A 16,000-nucleotide genomic window follows, 5' to 3' on the forward strand; every position below is an offset into this window, starting at 1 on the left:
GAGACAATAAACGCCTTGTGGAACTCAAAAAAATTCTTAACTAATTTTTTCGAAAATGTGGGTTGGTTCCTTTCTGACAAACTTGGAATCTGCTTTGCATTGGGCAAAAAGTTTTTTTGAAATTTGCACAAAAAAACCGCACAGCCGTTTTCATGTAAACAATTAAACTGCCCAGTTAAATTTAGCAATAGCTAATGCGGCTTGGTTCCTTTCTGCTCAACGCGGTCCACTTGGACGTGCAAATAATAATTGAATCTCGCTCTTCTGAAAAAATTGTTACCCTGAATGAAGAACGAAGGTCCCTCTCCCCGTGGGCGATCTGTAATGAAATAAAAGTGAAAATTAAACACTGGTTCCGAAATGACCGAAAGTGTGAACAGTTGAAATGTATGAGAATTTTACTAATCAAATCTACTCGTGTTTAAGAGACTGAGAGTGAACTTTCACAAGCGGAGGGTGGAAACGGTGCTCCCGTAAAAAGCGCCTTCATTACGGTAGGATGCAAAGCAACGGCCAGAGGTTCGAATAGTTTGCCTATACCCAGACAGTGGATTTCGTCAGGCTTGTCGTGCGACGCGTTGTGTCGCAGCTCTGCAAATGCGCTAAGTAATGTCCAAGCTGTCAATTTTGACTTAAAAACCGATATTATTTACAAATTATGACTCATGGTAAAGGCCCACCTGGCACATTCCGCCCATGGGCCTTGGTGAATTACTAAAGGATGTTCGTTATCTAGGAGCCATTTAATGTCACGTGACCGATTCAACCGTTGCAGTTTAAGTTACCTGCGGATCGATTGTTCAATCGATATCGAATGATCTTGATCGATAGAGAGCATGGCTAAGATAGGGATTTATCGATCTAAGTCATTCAATAACGATTCAACAATTGATCGATTGTTCAATAGATATCTAATAATCTTGATCGATAGAAAGCATTGCTAAGATAGGGATTTATCGATCAAGGTCATTCAGTAACGATTCAACAATCGACCCGCTGCCGAGGCCGGGGACCTCTCCGTTATACAATGCGTGAAATACATGCGCATTTTTAAAGAAATACAGTTTTTAATGTTTTTTTACAATATCGTTCACTACTAAAATATGTATAAAAAACCGTTAACTAATAAGACTTGACAACCAGGTACATAGAAACTATCGAACTACGAGGACAAAATGGACAAAGACTGCGGTGATCCGGGAATTTCACCGTCTTCGGGAGTGGAAATATTTGCGGTAATCGGACTTAACATTTACACCAATGAACATGGTAATTTTACCAATAAAGTGGAAATTTTAGTGGCTGCGGGCCGATTTTTGAAATTGATGGACAAAGCCATGGACAAAGAAGACATAGGCAGTGTGGAGCGCTCTTATTGGCGGAAGTAGGTGGTTCCTATAGACAAAGGGAGAAAATGATGGACTAACTTTAGAGTATCTAGTGGGCTGTCGTTAGTTAGGTAGTCTATTGCCTTCCTCCTTTGTCCATTGGAACCATCCGCTTCCTTAAATAGGATCCCTCCATCATTTTGTCTTCTTTGTCTATAGTTTTGTCATCCAATTTCAACAATGAGTCCGCAGTCTGAACTTCAGTGGGCAGATACGGAACAGAAAAAGAAAACGTGTTTTGTGCTTCTCAGAGGGTGTTCACGAAAAAGAACGAAGAACTCGCCATGGCGACCAGGAGCACGGGGGTCGCGGAGGCAACGGCCTGTCCGGCCTCGGCATTGAGTAGCCGGTAGCACTCTTCGGGCTGGTGAGGGACCCCGGGGACGTGGCGGTTGAGCCAGTCGAGGAAGATGCAGGTGTTGATGTACATGGCGTACTTGGAGGCGTCCTCGCAGTCCTCGTCCTCGAGGATGTAGGCGCGGTCACAGCGGGCACTCCGGATCCCTTGCGCGACACCGATGAGCTGGCGCCGGTAGACGAGCGGGCCCCCGAAGTCCCCGTGGCAGATCGTCTCCCTAGGACGCCGGAACGTGCAGAAAAGCCCCCTCGACAGCCGCCTGCAATGAGAAAGCCAGACTCGCTCAGCGGGTCGATTATTGAAATTGATAGACAAGCTACACTGAAATAAAAAGTAGCTTGGATCAAGCATGATAATTCTTGAATTTGCCGCCAAGAATTTTCTTTATCTTGCTTTAAGCTGACTTTTCCTTGATTCAAGAAAAATAATGCTTGGGTTAAGCAAAAAAGTAGCTTATATTAACCAGCAAAATTCTTGATTTAAGAAGAAATACTTCTTGGGGGCAAATTTAAGATTATTTGTTTTCCAGTGTATAGACAAAGAAGACAAAAGGGATTTGGAGGATCCTATTGGTGGAAGCGGGTGGTTGCAATGGACAAAGGACGTGGGTGATAGACTAACTAACGGCATCCCACGAGAGACCCGATAGTTAGTCCATCATCTTCTCCCTTAGTCTATATGAGCCACCCGTTTCCACCTATAGGATCGCTTCTTACTCTCTATGTCTTCTTTGTCTATCGCTTTGTCTATCAATTTCAATAATCAGTCCGCTGGGGCACTCACAAAATTCAACTTCATATCGATGGCCAAAGTGCGGAACCACTGGATAATCGCACCCCCGATCGATTGTTCACCCTTAAATGGTAGCCTTGCAAAATTTCAGACGAATGGGAAAATTTTAGCTGTTACGCAACTTCCTCAAAATTCAGTCATAATATTCGATATTTTCGGGCCACTTTTTCGGAATTTTTCCATCCAATCATATGCGAAAAATCAGAGGATAATATGTTTGACCATTACATACATACATAAAGTCGCTTTTATAGCGCCGCCTCGCGCTCTGCGACGCCCAATCGCCATTGCCCCCTATCCTCCCAGAGATCATCAGGCAATTGGCACCTTCTGATCTCCTCCTCCACCCCTTGTCGCCAACCTTTCACAGGACGTCCACGCCGTCGCCTTCCGGGAGGACCATTACATGCACCCCATAAATTAGTTTAAAATACTTTAAGTACAAATATGAACCAGAAGTAACTGTGAGACGGGATGTTGGAGTTTTTTAGCCAACGTGCGTGAAAAGTTCAGCTTAAAGCTGATACCTCATTACAGAGGGAATAAGCTCGCACACAAGCACAATTTTCCCTCAAAGAGGCTGCACTGCACTGAGGATTGTCCCAACAAGGCCGAAACGCGTCTGCAGTTGCCCTTCTGAATGGACGTAACAAGAGTTGCTCCAAACAACATATCTCTTTGAGGGGAAATTGTGCTTTTTTTTTTTTCTTCCGCGATTTATTGATCGTTTTATTGTAGAAATAGTAGCACAAATTTCTTGACGTGTACTCAGGTGGTTTACATCCCACCTTTATGAACATCGGAGCATTTTCTGAAAATATATACTTTTAAGGAGATGGGATAATGTCCTGAGATCTGTATCATTTTTTTTTTTTTTTTTTTTTTTTTTGTCAAGAGAAATTATTTCTTCAAAAATTGTGGAAAAATTCAAAAAAATGTTATTCAAAAAAATTGGAAAATTGTGCTTGTGTGTGAGCTTTTTCCCTCTGTAATGAGATATCAGCTTGAAGCTGAACTTTTTACACACGTTGGCTTAAAAACTTCAACATCCCGTCTTACGACCCGTGCGTTTACCGCAATCAGTTTGTGAGAAGTAACTACGGTGAAGAAATGGGATGATTGAAATGTCTAACCAGTTTATGCAGGGGCAGGGGTCAACGTCGCCCCTGCGAAGGGTCACATTGATGGCTTCAAGTTCACGAGTCTTCGAGTTCCAATTAAAGGATTGGGTCAGCAGAGGGATCAACGTGTCTGTGTCCGGGTCCGTCAGATAGGGCAAAGGCAGAGCCCTGATCGGAATCATCTGCACGAAGTCGTTGAATTTGAACGGCCGCCGCACCTGCAATCACAAATCAGTTTACTCTCTTCACTGGAAAAAAAACCACATTGGATCTAGAGTCCAGACTCATGAAAACATTGACAAGAAAAAATACTGTTGATTCAATCAGATTTTTGCTTAGATCAAAAGGAAATCCGCCCAAATTAAGAGGCTTGGTTCTTGACTTAAGCAAAAATCCGATTGGATGAAGAGTATTTTTTCTACTCTAGATCCAATATGTTTTTTTTTTTTTTTTTTTTTTTCAGTGTTGGAGAAAACGCAGACGGTGGTGGCGAGCGGAAGTCGGGGGAATGTATATTTCTACGTCGCATCAATGGGGGTCAGAACTGAGTTGACCCTAGGGACACAAATAGTTTCCGTCCGAATCTCAAAATCCGATCCTCCGACTCAACTCGAAAAAATCTCTCAGTGGCAACCGCAATTCATTCACATTAGCATTGACTATTTTAATGGAAAATGATTGAGAACTGACTAAATTCTTCAATGCCAAAAATTCTACATTATGCCTTTGCTTCTCGGAGCGATGCGGAAAAATGCATGGTCATTTCATACTTCTCACAACAACACTTAAACTCACTTGCGCGTTAAATTTGATAACTAGCTCTAGTCATCAGATTTTACGCGAAGGTGGGTTTAAGTGTTTTTCAAGATCTGTTTATCGTGCGTTATCCCCCCCCCCCCCAAAAAAAAAAAAACAAAAATACATTGATTTCATTCTTACCCTTACAAGGCCGAGATCATGCGTGATGCTCTCAAATGACTTCTCCGCGTACATAGGGTGAATGTGGATTTCCTTCGCTACATATATCGCAGAATTCGGGCTTAAATTACTGAGATCTAACGATGTTTGCCCGGTCACGACCTGGAAAATAAATTCAAAATTTTACTGCCAAAATTCTTACTACTTCAAAATACTTTCAAAATTTTTACTTTAAAAATTAAGCTGCCTATTATATTTAGTAATAGCTGATGTGGCTATGTTCCCTTATGCTTATCGCGGTCCAGTTATAGAGGGCTACAAATACACCCTAAAAAAAGAACCTGGCGTTAAATTGAACAAAAAAAGAAAAAAGAAAAAAATCGAGTTTTGACACAGCCAAGATAGGACAGAGTCGTTCGGGCCTCGTATTTTAACTTCCCTCCCGAATCCCGAATCTGAGTGACACTTCATTGGTAGCACAGAAGCGGATCATTGCGAGTTCACGCCTTTCGCCATCGCGCCTTCAATTTTGAAGATGCAACACGGACAGCCATTAAGCACGAACAGTTGTATCTCTGCGCCGTCATCAACGCGCGTCCTTTCTTTTGCTCTACGAGGTGTGGTCAAAAAGTTCCCGGACTGGTGCCGCCCTGGGCTGAAAAATGGTCCAAACGAGCTAAACTTAGGTTCGTTTGAAAGTTTATACTCTCACAAGTACACTCCTTTTTAGTTTTTGAAAAAATATTCATTAATTTTCGCACAGCGTCAATTTTACGGAGACGTGTTTGCGCCGTGCGGCGATTTGGTCTGCGAACCAGAAGTGACCAACATCCACTTCCAACTTTGAGGTGGCTGATAAGACAGGTGCATCCAGCGATCACGCTAATATGAGTCTATCCTACCTCTGGTGTACTTACACAAGATAAACCACTATTGTTTACCTGAAATGTGTCACTTGGAACGCATCAAGATGCAATTTTTCGAACTGAACTCGAAAAATCAGTTGCACAATCATTGCGCCATTAAAATGCTCATGGTTCCTTTTTGCAAAATGTAATCCAATAGATCAATTTGGGACCATGTTTTAGAGGCGGATCCAGCAATCTGGCAACATTGGCTCATTTCCATTTAAACCTGCGTTTCATAATCGATTCTTGTCGGAGCACCTGGCCCCTTTTATAATCAATACATTTCCATAGGTTTAAATGGAGAAAAAACAATGTTGTTGGGACCGCCAACGCCATGTTGATATATTGAACCGACCAATTTGGTCGTTTATACTGACGTGCTAAGGAGGAATGCCGTATGAACATTCGAGAGTTGCCAAATTTCCCCGAATAAAACATGTACTAAAGAAAAAAATTATGCGTATTTTCCCTTAAATTTTGTCGATATTTTAGATTAAATTAGTAATAAAATTCTCTGGAAAATTGGTGGAAAACTGTTGAGAATTTTTCCGGCAAATTCGTTGCTTATTATCGGAAATATGACAATGCCTGAAGGCTCATACGGGGTTTTCCTTAACAAGGCAGTGTAGCAGGGCAGTTTCATCGAGCTGCGGGCTGATTGTTGAAATTGATAGACAAACCTATAGACATAGAAGACATAGGGAGTATGGAGCTACCCTATTGGCTGAAATGAATGGTCCTTACATACTAAGGGGGTTAATGATGGACTAAATATAGGGTCTCTCGTTGCTTGCCATCAGTTAGTCTATTTATTACCTTCTTTGTCTATTGCAACCACCCGCTCCCTCCAATAAGATCCCTCCATATCCCTTTTGTATTCTTTGTCCATAGCTTTGTCTATAAATTTCAACAATCAGCCTGCTGAACTTACTTACCACCAGTCGATTGATGACCAGTTCCTCGCCGTCGACGAAGAAGCAGTGGGCGCAGGAGAGCGCCCAGGTTTCCGAGAGGATGGTGGTGGTGCAGAGGAAGACGAGGCGGGTCTCGAGTTTCCCGGCCAAGACGGCTACGTACGGATGCTGCGTCAGGTCCAAGAAACTCGCACCCAAGATCTTCGGTTCCCGCTGAAGGTTCGCTTTCCTGGCCGTCACTCTGAAACTCGGCAGCCGGGACTTGGGTGCTTCCGCTGGAGCTGCCTCCGTCGCTCGCGGTATCGCTGAGCTTTTTTTCATACTTTTCGGGGGTGAACTTGGTTTTCTTTGATCTGGTTTTTGGAGTTTAGGGGGTATCGGCTGCCTTTAATAACAATACAAATGATAAAACAGGGGTTTTCTTTTTAACTAAGCAAGGATCTTAGACAGGGTGTTTCAAATGAGGAGGGAGGGGGGCTTATTGGGTGTTTTCAGCGCTAAATTAAAAAATGTTATCTTTTCTCCCTCGCACCACTCAATGATTTTCCAGACCCTCTGAGTTGTCCCAAAAAATGAGCTTTTCCGGAAAATTTTTACCTGATGGAAAAAATGTATCACGATTTCTGATTCAGCTGTGAAACCTCCTCGGAAATAATCATCTGAAAGATTTTCATTGCTTCGATTTGCAAATATTTTTTTAAAAAAATTGCAAATAGGTGCATTAGATTATGATATATACGTGAGAATCTGATTCAGTAGGACGGAAATTTCTACAAGAGGGTTAGGTGATTTTTGATATCAAAAACAGAGCATCGTTTAATTTTTGCCATTCCTCTCTATCTAGGGTCCTTGTCCTACTTCACTTATGACATTGTTTTATTGAATTTCAGCGTGCTGATCCAACAATCAGCCCGACTGTTAGACGAAAGCTATATACAAAGAAGACAAAAATTATATGGAGGGATCCTGTTGGTGGAAGTGAGTGGTTGCAATGGACAAAGTTGGTAGGTAATAGACTAACTAACGCCAACCCACGAGGGACCCGATCGCTAGTCCATCATTTATACCCCAACCAATAAGATCGCGCGATACTCCTTATGTTTTCTTTGTCTATCGCTTTGTCTATTGATTTCAACAATCAGTAGATCTGATCTAATAGACATCTGGTTACAACTGCCGCGAGTCTAGCACTGGCTACTAAATAACTGGGGAACTTCTTTTGCCAGACAGTCTAGTGCCCTCTACCAATCTTTTTCATCGTGAGCCACATATCGACGGTGAAACTACCAAACCACGTATTTCGGTTTGCGACGTCGCAGACTTCCTGTCATACTTTATTTTTTAAATAAAAAACTACTTAACATCCAGTCTTGAAAATTTCTGTGATTTTCCCTCTTTGTGCGGAGAAAATTCCGTGAAAATTCCAAGGAATGATATTGATTTGGTCTACTTCAAAAAAATAAAATGTGAGCGTAGATTTTTAAACACCGCAAACGAGATACGTGGTTTGGTAGTTTCACCGTCGATATATAAAAAGATTCATAGGAAATCTGACCTTTGCTCGAGTTTTTGAGTGATCGGTTGCCTTTGCTCGAGTTTTTGAGTGATCGGTTGCCTTTGCTCGAGTTTTTGAGTGATCGGTTGCCTTTGCTCGAGTTTTTGAGAGATCGGATGCCTTTGCTGAGCGTTTCTCCAAGGACCAAGTTGCCTGGCAGCCGAGGTCGAGTCCAACTCAACACCCTCCTGTAAACTGAGCTCCCAAGCTGTGGCAACGTCCGTCCAATTCAGTTTGGGCACCGCTGCACCGGTTATTTTGGGGGATGTCACGCCGTTATTCGATGTCACAACATGGCGCTGAGAGAGAGGTGACAAAGAGGTCGGTGGTGGCTTCACTGCCTTGGGTGGTGGATTCTCGGCCTTGGGTGGTGGCTTTTCTGCCTTCGGTGATGGCTCCTCTGCCTTGAATGGTGGATTCTCGGCCTTAGCTGGTGGCTTCTCTGCTTTGGGTGGTGGATTCTTTGCCTTGGGTGGTGGATTCTCGGTCTTCGGTGATGGCTCCTCTGTCTTCGGTGGAGGCTTTTCTGTTTTCGGTGGTGGCTTTTCTGTCTTCGGTGGTGGCATTTCTGTCTTCGGTGGTGGCTTTTCTGTCTTCGGTGGTGGCTTTTCTGCCATCGGTGGTGGCTTTTCTGTCTTCGGTGGTGGCATTTCTGTCTTCGGTGGTGGCTTTTCTGTCTTCGGTGGTGGCTTTTCTGTCTTCGGTGGTGGCTTTTCTGTCTTCGGGGGTGGCTTTTCTGTCTTCGATGGTGGTTCCTCTGTCTTCGGCTTTGGCTCCTCGACCGGCACAGAAATCATCTGCAAGGGCTCCTCCACTAATGGTGTTTCGACCTAATTTACCAAAAATTATGGAAAATGCATTAGTTACGCAGCGTTTAGCGAAATTGCCATGTCAACTATAATGGTAGTCAGGGGGTTTCCTCGTCGGAATTCGGCAAGATTTCACATTAAATGTCGATTTGAAAATAAATTTTCGTGCGCATTCTTCTGATTTCAATCGGATGTAAAAGATTTTGATCTAAATGTAGGTACGTACTTTTGAAGAGAAAAGGAGATTTGTTCAGTATTTTGACTGAGAACATGCAGGGAAAGAGACCTCAGTGCACAGAATTGCCAATTTGATTTATTGAAACCAGAACAAAGAGGAATGCTCCATGAACATTTCGGGACAAAAATCGCCCACAAATGCACGGCTCAAGTGGAGTAATGGTGGATTGAAGTTTGCAGTTCAAAAAATGTGGCATCGTTCATGAAAAGGCGACCGTTAGTAACTTGTTTTTCCAGAAGTTACAGAAATTATCTCTCGAGGTCTCAAACTCAAATGTTTTCAGGACAAAGGCGATTCCTGAGAGAGAAGTTTTCTCAGGAGAGGTTTCCGTCAAACTTTTAAAAAAACCCGAGTTTTCGGTCTAAATGGTTATCAGTCACCGTACTGATAGCTTAACTTCCGTGGGCCAAGATCTCTATTTCCATGGACGATCACAAATATCTTAACCGTAATATTTTCATAGCATATTTAGTCTCACTAGAACAGTGAGAGTTTCTCTCTCAACACTGAAAAAAAATTTACGGGCTGTATAGACTTATTGTCCGTTCCGGGCTCAGAGGCCGAAAGTTTCGGGTAGCTTCGACTGCTCCGGGTACCAAGCCCGAAACGCGGACGGTATGTCTATATCTGCCATGATAGCGAAGAGAGCAGTAAGTGCATGGTGGGATGAACCTCGATGTGCTAACCGTGGCTCATACAGAAATGCACTTACTGCTCTCTTCGCTATCACGGCAGATATTGGCCGTAAGAACGGCTCTCACGGTCGGAGTATTTTTTTCTGTGAATGTGGATTTACCGGTGCCGGTATGACGGACGGCGGTGTAAGAAGAAGGCGGAGATCGTCTTCCTCGTCAGGCTGAGGTTCGGTCGTCTGGACGTCTTCGTCTTCACGTTCTATCGACGACAACGCCCACGACACCGTGTTCGACGTCGGTGGTAGTTCCGCCGAGGACTTCTCTTCTTCAGGAGGTGGCTCTTGGTTCTCCTCCGCCTTCATATTGACCCCTGGAGGCGGTTCCGGGAAGGCCGGCGACAGATCTCCCCTGTCCGCGACCTCCTCTGGCTCTGGGTCGCGCATGTTCTCGTCCTTCTCCAAGACGAGCGTGTCTTCTCGGCTTTTGGGCCGTCCGCCGTCGATTCGGTTCCGCAGATAGCTGCGCAGGTCGTCCTCGTCTGCGGTCGGCACTTCACCTGGCAGCAAAATGAAGAAAAAGTTACCCCTTAACGTTATCATCAAAGATGGTGGTCATTTCAAGAAAAAACTATTCTGTTGCATCGAAGTAACGATAACGATAACGATATGATCCAGAACAACGGTTTCCAGTATGTGAAAGTCCACCCACTGAAAAAAAAAAATTCACGGGCCCTATAGACATGCCGTCCGTTCCAAGCTCAGAGGCGGAAAATGCCAGGTGCTGGAGCCGTGGTTTCGATAGCTCCAGGTGCTATGCCTGGAACTTTCGGCCTCTGCCTCTGAGCCCGGAACGCGGACGGTATGTCTATATAGCCCGTAAGTAAGGCTTCCACGGCCAGAGTTTGTTTTTTTTCCCTCAGCAAATCAGTTTGATGTCTGTCTAAAATTAGTTCAATATCACTGCAATTATATAAATTTGAGGTCAAAGGGATCCTGACGCACTGTTACACGAATTTATGTTAGACGGACCCATTTATGTCAATGAAGTGAAAAGATAATGTCGGTAGATCTTGTTATTTAAAATCTAAAAGATCCGGAGGGATCGATGCTGCAGATCTTGGGCGTAGCTGTTATGAGGCGGGGGGGGGGGAGGGGGGCGGAGAGCCTGCTCCAAAAATTTGAAATACTATCACTCCCCCCCTCCCCCCCTAAAAAATTAGAACTTCAAATAAATACCTTAATTTCCTTGCTACACAATGCAACGTGAGAAGGAAAGGAGCAGAACGATTTAATAAAATCAAAATGTGTAATAACGTATGATGTCGGGGTGCCCTTAAACGGCATCTGAAATGCATTAATATTTTCAAATTTTTCTAGGATTGTCCCCAGGATTGAACCCCCTTTACACAGAGGGGTATTCCATATCTCCCAGTCACCCCCCTCCCGGTTAGTGGGGTTGGGGCTAGTGCTCATTTTTTAGAGAAACCCAGCAACCCCCCCCCCCCCCGCCCCCCACCACCCCCCTTTGGCAAATGATCTAGCTACGCCTATACTTGAAATTTGAAATATATAGTGATGACTTCAGCTACCACTTACCCCTACGGCTATTGTCAGCCGCAAACCCAAGTAGCTGGGTATTCTGACTCATTTTATTAGGTTCCCTACTCCTTTCAAGCTTTTCTAGGAGTCGATCCGTGGTATTCTGAGCTTTAATCAGTTTGTCCCAAAGCTGTCTATCAGAGGGATCCGAAAGCGCCCATCCGATGTTCGGAAAACCCGAGGCGGGCTCCTGCTGCCGCCTTTCCTCTTCGATTTTGGGCAGCTCAGAATACAGATCATCGAGGCTCTCACCGTGCCCCTCGTCACTGTTTTCAGTGGTTTCACCATCCGTGGCGTCGGGATCTGTGAGCACACTGATTTCCGTTTTCTCCTTCGATTCACGCGTCTTGGCACGGTTTGTGCGGTCATCTGTTGTTTCAATCTTTTTATTGGGTTCTTTAACGTCAGTTTTTCCATCTCCACGAATTTCTTTATCGGGTTTTTTAACGTCAGTTTTTCCGTCTCCACGAATCTCTTTACCGGGTTCTTTAACGTCAGTTTTTCCATCTCCACGAATCTCTTTATCGGGTTCTTTCACGTCAGTTTTTCCGTCGCCACGAATCTCTTTTTCGGGTTCTTCAACGTCGTCTCCGCGTGACTTCGCTGAGGTTTTTGTAATATTGTTGGTCGCACTCGTGGTGAAGTTTCTCTCCTTGGAAGTAGTTGTATTCCCGGATAACTTGATCCCTGCCTTTGTGGTGATTCTTCCATCGCTTTTGGTTTCCGCTTCGTTGGAAGGTGTCTCGGTCGTGTTCTCATCGAAGTCGTCGGAAATATCATCCGGCAGTGGATCATCCATATCCTCGGTCAGATCCTCGATTTCTATTGGATTTTTGTCGATTTCTTTTATTTTGGGACGATCAGATTTTTTCCCCTCAAAGATGAAGATTCCTTCTTCATCTGGATGGATGGTCGGAACTTCGCTTGGTTGCTGTTTGTAGGGCTCGACACTGGATGGAAAACCAGGCGCCTTTTCGGGGAAATTTTTAGAAACTGAAATTATTGGCTTTGGTACAGGTTCGTGAACTTCAAGTCTCATATCTTTGGATTGTGAAGGATGTTTAAAAGCAGGCGTCATATCATATTCTTTTTCAGTTCGTGCTAGTTGTCCGTAGTCATTAAATTTTGACACCGATTTTCCCTCAGACTCTATGATTTTGAAGAGTTTTTCAGTGCTCATAGTTGTTACAGTCCTTTCATCGTACTCATCCTTCCTCTGTTTTTCACCTTTTTCTTCCTCCTCTTCTGCATCACCAAAAATTTCATAGGTTTTTTCAGGGGGTGTCGTCATAGCAGCCTCCCTCTCTGTTTCCACTTTTTCATCCTCTGCTCTTGCATCTTCTTTTCCCAAATCATCGAAGACCAGATTAGTTTTTTCAGTGATGGTCTCTGTGTATTTCCTCTCCTCGTTCCCTTTTGCATTCTCTCCTCGTTTTTCTTCTTTATTTTCATCGTCGTCGTCCTTACCATCATTGTAATCCTTCTCATCCTTTTCATCCTTGTCATCATCGTCATCTCCCGTACCCCTTCTACCTATGTCCGCTTCTCTCACGTTACGCATCGAAAATTCTCTCTTTTTAGACCCTTCGGTATGATCATTATTTTCTGAATGAAGGCTACCATTCTTGGTTGTAACGTAATTTTTTCTGTCTATGAAGTTGTTCCACCCACCTTCACTTCTAAAACTGGTGCTGGGAAATTCGTTCCTCTCTTTTTCATCGCTGCCAATGTGGTAGGCTGAGCTGCTATTATGGTCTGTGTCCGATATTGCAGTCCTCGGCGTTCTTCTTGCTCGTATGGAATTTGCCTGAATTTTTTCCTGATCACCCGTGATATCCGCAGGAACCCTGAAAATGGTAAAATATTCAAATCGGTGTCTATTTCAATACACCTCTCCTAGGAGGAGAGATCGATTACGCCATCTTTTCTACATAAATAAACACTTTGAAGATCGGGGAAGGGTTATAACATATCTTGCAGGTCTCCCTTGCAAGAAGCCACCAAAGCACTGTGTTCCTTTTACACGAAATGATAAAACACCTTTTTCTACAAATCTATCAGCTGTTAATGTGCTGTAAGAAAGCCGCTACAACCATGACAGCACCTGGATGCAATTATACGTGCTCTACGGATGACCATAATGCATAACCAATTATTTGAAGGCGTTTATGTACGCCCCCAGCAGCGAGGCGCGTGACGTCAGTTTTGGGTCTCTGATAAACGATTGTTCCGCTAAGAAAATGAGGCCATGAGAAGACATTCTGGTGACATCCTCCTTCAATCAAACTACCCTCATGATAACGCACGCCTTTCAATTTTTTTTCTCTCTCTCTTTTTTTGGTCTGAAAAGACTGGAACTGCGTTTAGTGCTGGTAAATTTTGTAAGAAAAAAGCTGCCTCCCCCGATGAAAACTTCGATCATTAACTATGCAAACATGTTCGAGTTGCAATAGAGTCATTTCAATTAAGAACTATAACAATGAAATAACGCAGTTACACTGACAGAATAGCTCAATGTATGTTGGTGCGTTTATTTTAGTGTATTCCTGGTGTTTAAGACAATTTAAAATTGACTATCAATAATATCAATTTTGAAAAGAGGTTAAATTTAATTTTGAGGATAATTAAGAAAAAAAATTAAAAACTAAATTAAAAACATAATGAAACACCCAGCTATCAATTTACATTTTAAAAAATATATTAAAAAAGTAGTGTTTCTTTTCAATTCTTTTTTTTTTTTTAAATTTGAACTTATTACTTGTTTCATTCCTTTTTTCAAATTGGTTTTAACCTTATATATTTTTTACTTTTCCAATGATTTGTATTTTTTCTGTAAAAAAGCAGTATGGATAATTGTTTCGTGAGTATTATGTTGATTCTAGAGATCAAACTCTTCCATCATCCGTTTACATTAATTCAATTGTGATTCTTGTATTTTGGCAAAATTGATCGAAGGGGAAGGGGCAGTGATACCAACTTGCTCGAATCCCACCGCGCATTTATTAGGTCGCCAGCACGGGATTATTATATTTTACCGTCTTCAGTGGACAGTATTTTCCAGGACTTATTACTAAGATGCTAGATGGAAGGGGGGAAAATACCTCTTTCGATGTTGGATCGCTTGGCGCTTGACATATCGAGCACCTGTTGCATCGCCGCCGAACAAGTCGAGATCCTGGGCAGCACATATGAGCTGCGTCGAACTTGCATCACCACGGCAACGCGTGTTCTCGGAGATGGCCTCGCCGCAGAGCAGCAGGAAACAGAGAGTTTTGAGGAGAGCTGTCACGACGAATTTCGATCTCATTTCGGGAAGCCTCCCGGTTTGGAAGAAAAGACGCTACGAGAATTTTGAACCATTTCGAAGGGTCACGCGCTAAACTTTGACGGGTGCGGGGCAAACCCCTTCGAGGGCAGGAGGGAGATTTTGAGAAAAGTCCGCGAACATAATTTTCCGAATCAGCTGTTCGCAGAAAATGTTTGCTTTGCAACAGCGCGCATCTCGCCTCGCTTGCAACCCAAGAAAACTTATCAAAGTTATGAAGTCTTCTAATTTGTTTGTGTTCATAATTTCTTAATTACTTACTCAAGAGTAGGAAAGGTACAATTAATTCGTGCTTTGAGGTCTTTAAGAATTTCAGCTGGCATTTTTATTTTTTTCATTTTGATTACATTTTATTTATTTTTTTATTATATTTTTACTAAGAAGGGGTGGAGAGAAGAACATTTTAAGTGAAGTCTTTAGATGTAGAGGAGACGGTTTAAAGATGCCCAATTTACTTGGTCTTCATTCAGTTCCTATTTTTTCCCCTAAGGATAGATGTAATAGCCTTATCGACGGTGAAACTACCAAACCACGTATCTCGTTTGCGGTGTTTAAAAATCTACGCTCACATTTTATTTTTTTGAAGTAGACCAAATCAATATCATTCCTTGAAATTTTCACGGAATTTTCTCCGCACAAAGAAGAAAAATCACAGAAATTTTCAAGACTGGATGTTAAGTAGTTTTTCATTTAAAAAATAAAGTATGACAGGAAGTCTGCGACGTCGCAAACCGAGATACGTGGTTTGGCAGTTTCACCGTCGTTATGTTTCAGTCGATGTTATAACTAAATAGGCTCTTTTCCTGATGGACCCAGATCTACTGAAGAATGCTCAGGTTCATTAGATTCTGGGCATGTTGAGTTTCATCATCGACCGATTTTGATAGGATAATCGCAAAAATTCGCCCTTGTAGTGACTCCATTTTTTTTTTTTTTTAAGAAGAACTGCTTATTCTCTGGAAAACGCGGGTCTGTAGTTTTTCTTGAAGCCTCCGGGTATAGCACTGCTTGAGGCTACCATTTATCCAAACCTATCTAAACATTTTACCTTCCAAATCAAACCCACCTTCAAAATAGGTAGGTTTTCGATAGCAGGAGTGCGATCGCATTTAGGGAGCTGATATTAAATGGACTACATTTTGCAATTTGTAAAACAACATATGTGCCATTAGTTTCCCTATGCACATAAGTGTTTTTTCAGATGAGCCAGAATTTATAGGTCCAAATTGCAAAATGCAGTCCAAATGGTCCCCTCATCAAGTCACTCTCTCATTAGAGCCATTTTTCTATACCACGAAAAAAATTCGCATGAGAATTCTAGTATTCTCAAATGTCCTCCGATTAAATATTTATTTTGAAGATAATATATGAGTACCTCACTTACCAGTTTCAGAACCTCTGGATTAGATGGCGAATAGAATTTTCATGAGAAATTTTCGAA

The 16,000-nt window shown here is 42.7% G+C and overlaps 1 protein-coding gene across 1 annotated transcript; it reads right to left on the reverse strand.

Annotated features, from left to right (window-relative positions):
* Positions 1-1,047: 1,047 nt before the first annotated feature.
* On the reverse strand, positions 1,048-14,895 carry LOC109033537 (uncharacterized). Its single transcript, XM_072299287.1, has 8 exons — positions 14,336-14,895; positions 11,232-13,081; positions 9,798-10,192; positions 7,955-8,784; positions 6,421-6,784; positions 4,599-4,739; positions 3,672-3,877; positions 1,048-2,005 (listed from the first exon to the last, which is right to left on the reverse strand). The coding sequence occupies exons 1-8, from the start codon at positions 14,539-14,541 to the stop codon at positions 1,636-1,638; spliced, it is 4,362 nt and encodes a 1,453-aa protein (XP_072155388.1). The 5' UTR covers positions 14,542-14,895; the 3' UTR covers positions 1,048-1,635.
* Positions 14,896-16,000: the final 1,105 nt, after the last annotated feature.

Source organism: Bemisia tabaci, chromosome 4 (genome assembly GCF_918797505.1).
Source record: "Bemisia tabaci chromosome 4, PGI_BMITA_v3".
NCBI classification, from domain to species: Eukaryota; Metazoa; Arthropoda; class Insecta; order Hemiptera; family Aleyrodidae; genus Bemisia; species Bemisia tabaci.

Bases quoted from the DNA above. Each gene is read 5' to 3' on its own strand.
- LOC109033537 (XM_072299287.1), bottom strand. From the start codon at position 14,541: ATGAGATCGAAATTCGTCGTGACAGCTCTCCTCAAAACTCTCTGTTTC. The intron at 6,785-7,954 runs GTCAGATTTCCT...TTGTTATTAAAG, and splicing joins ACTCAAAAACTCGAGCAAAG to GCAGCCGATACCCCCTAAAC. The intron at 4,740-6,420 runs GTAAGTAAGTTC...TTTATTTTCCAG, and splicing joins TGGTCATCAATCGACTGGTG to GTCGTGACCGGGCAAACATC.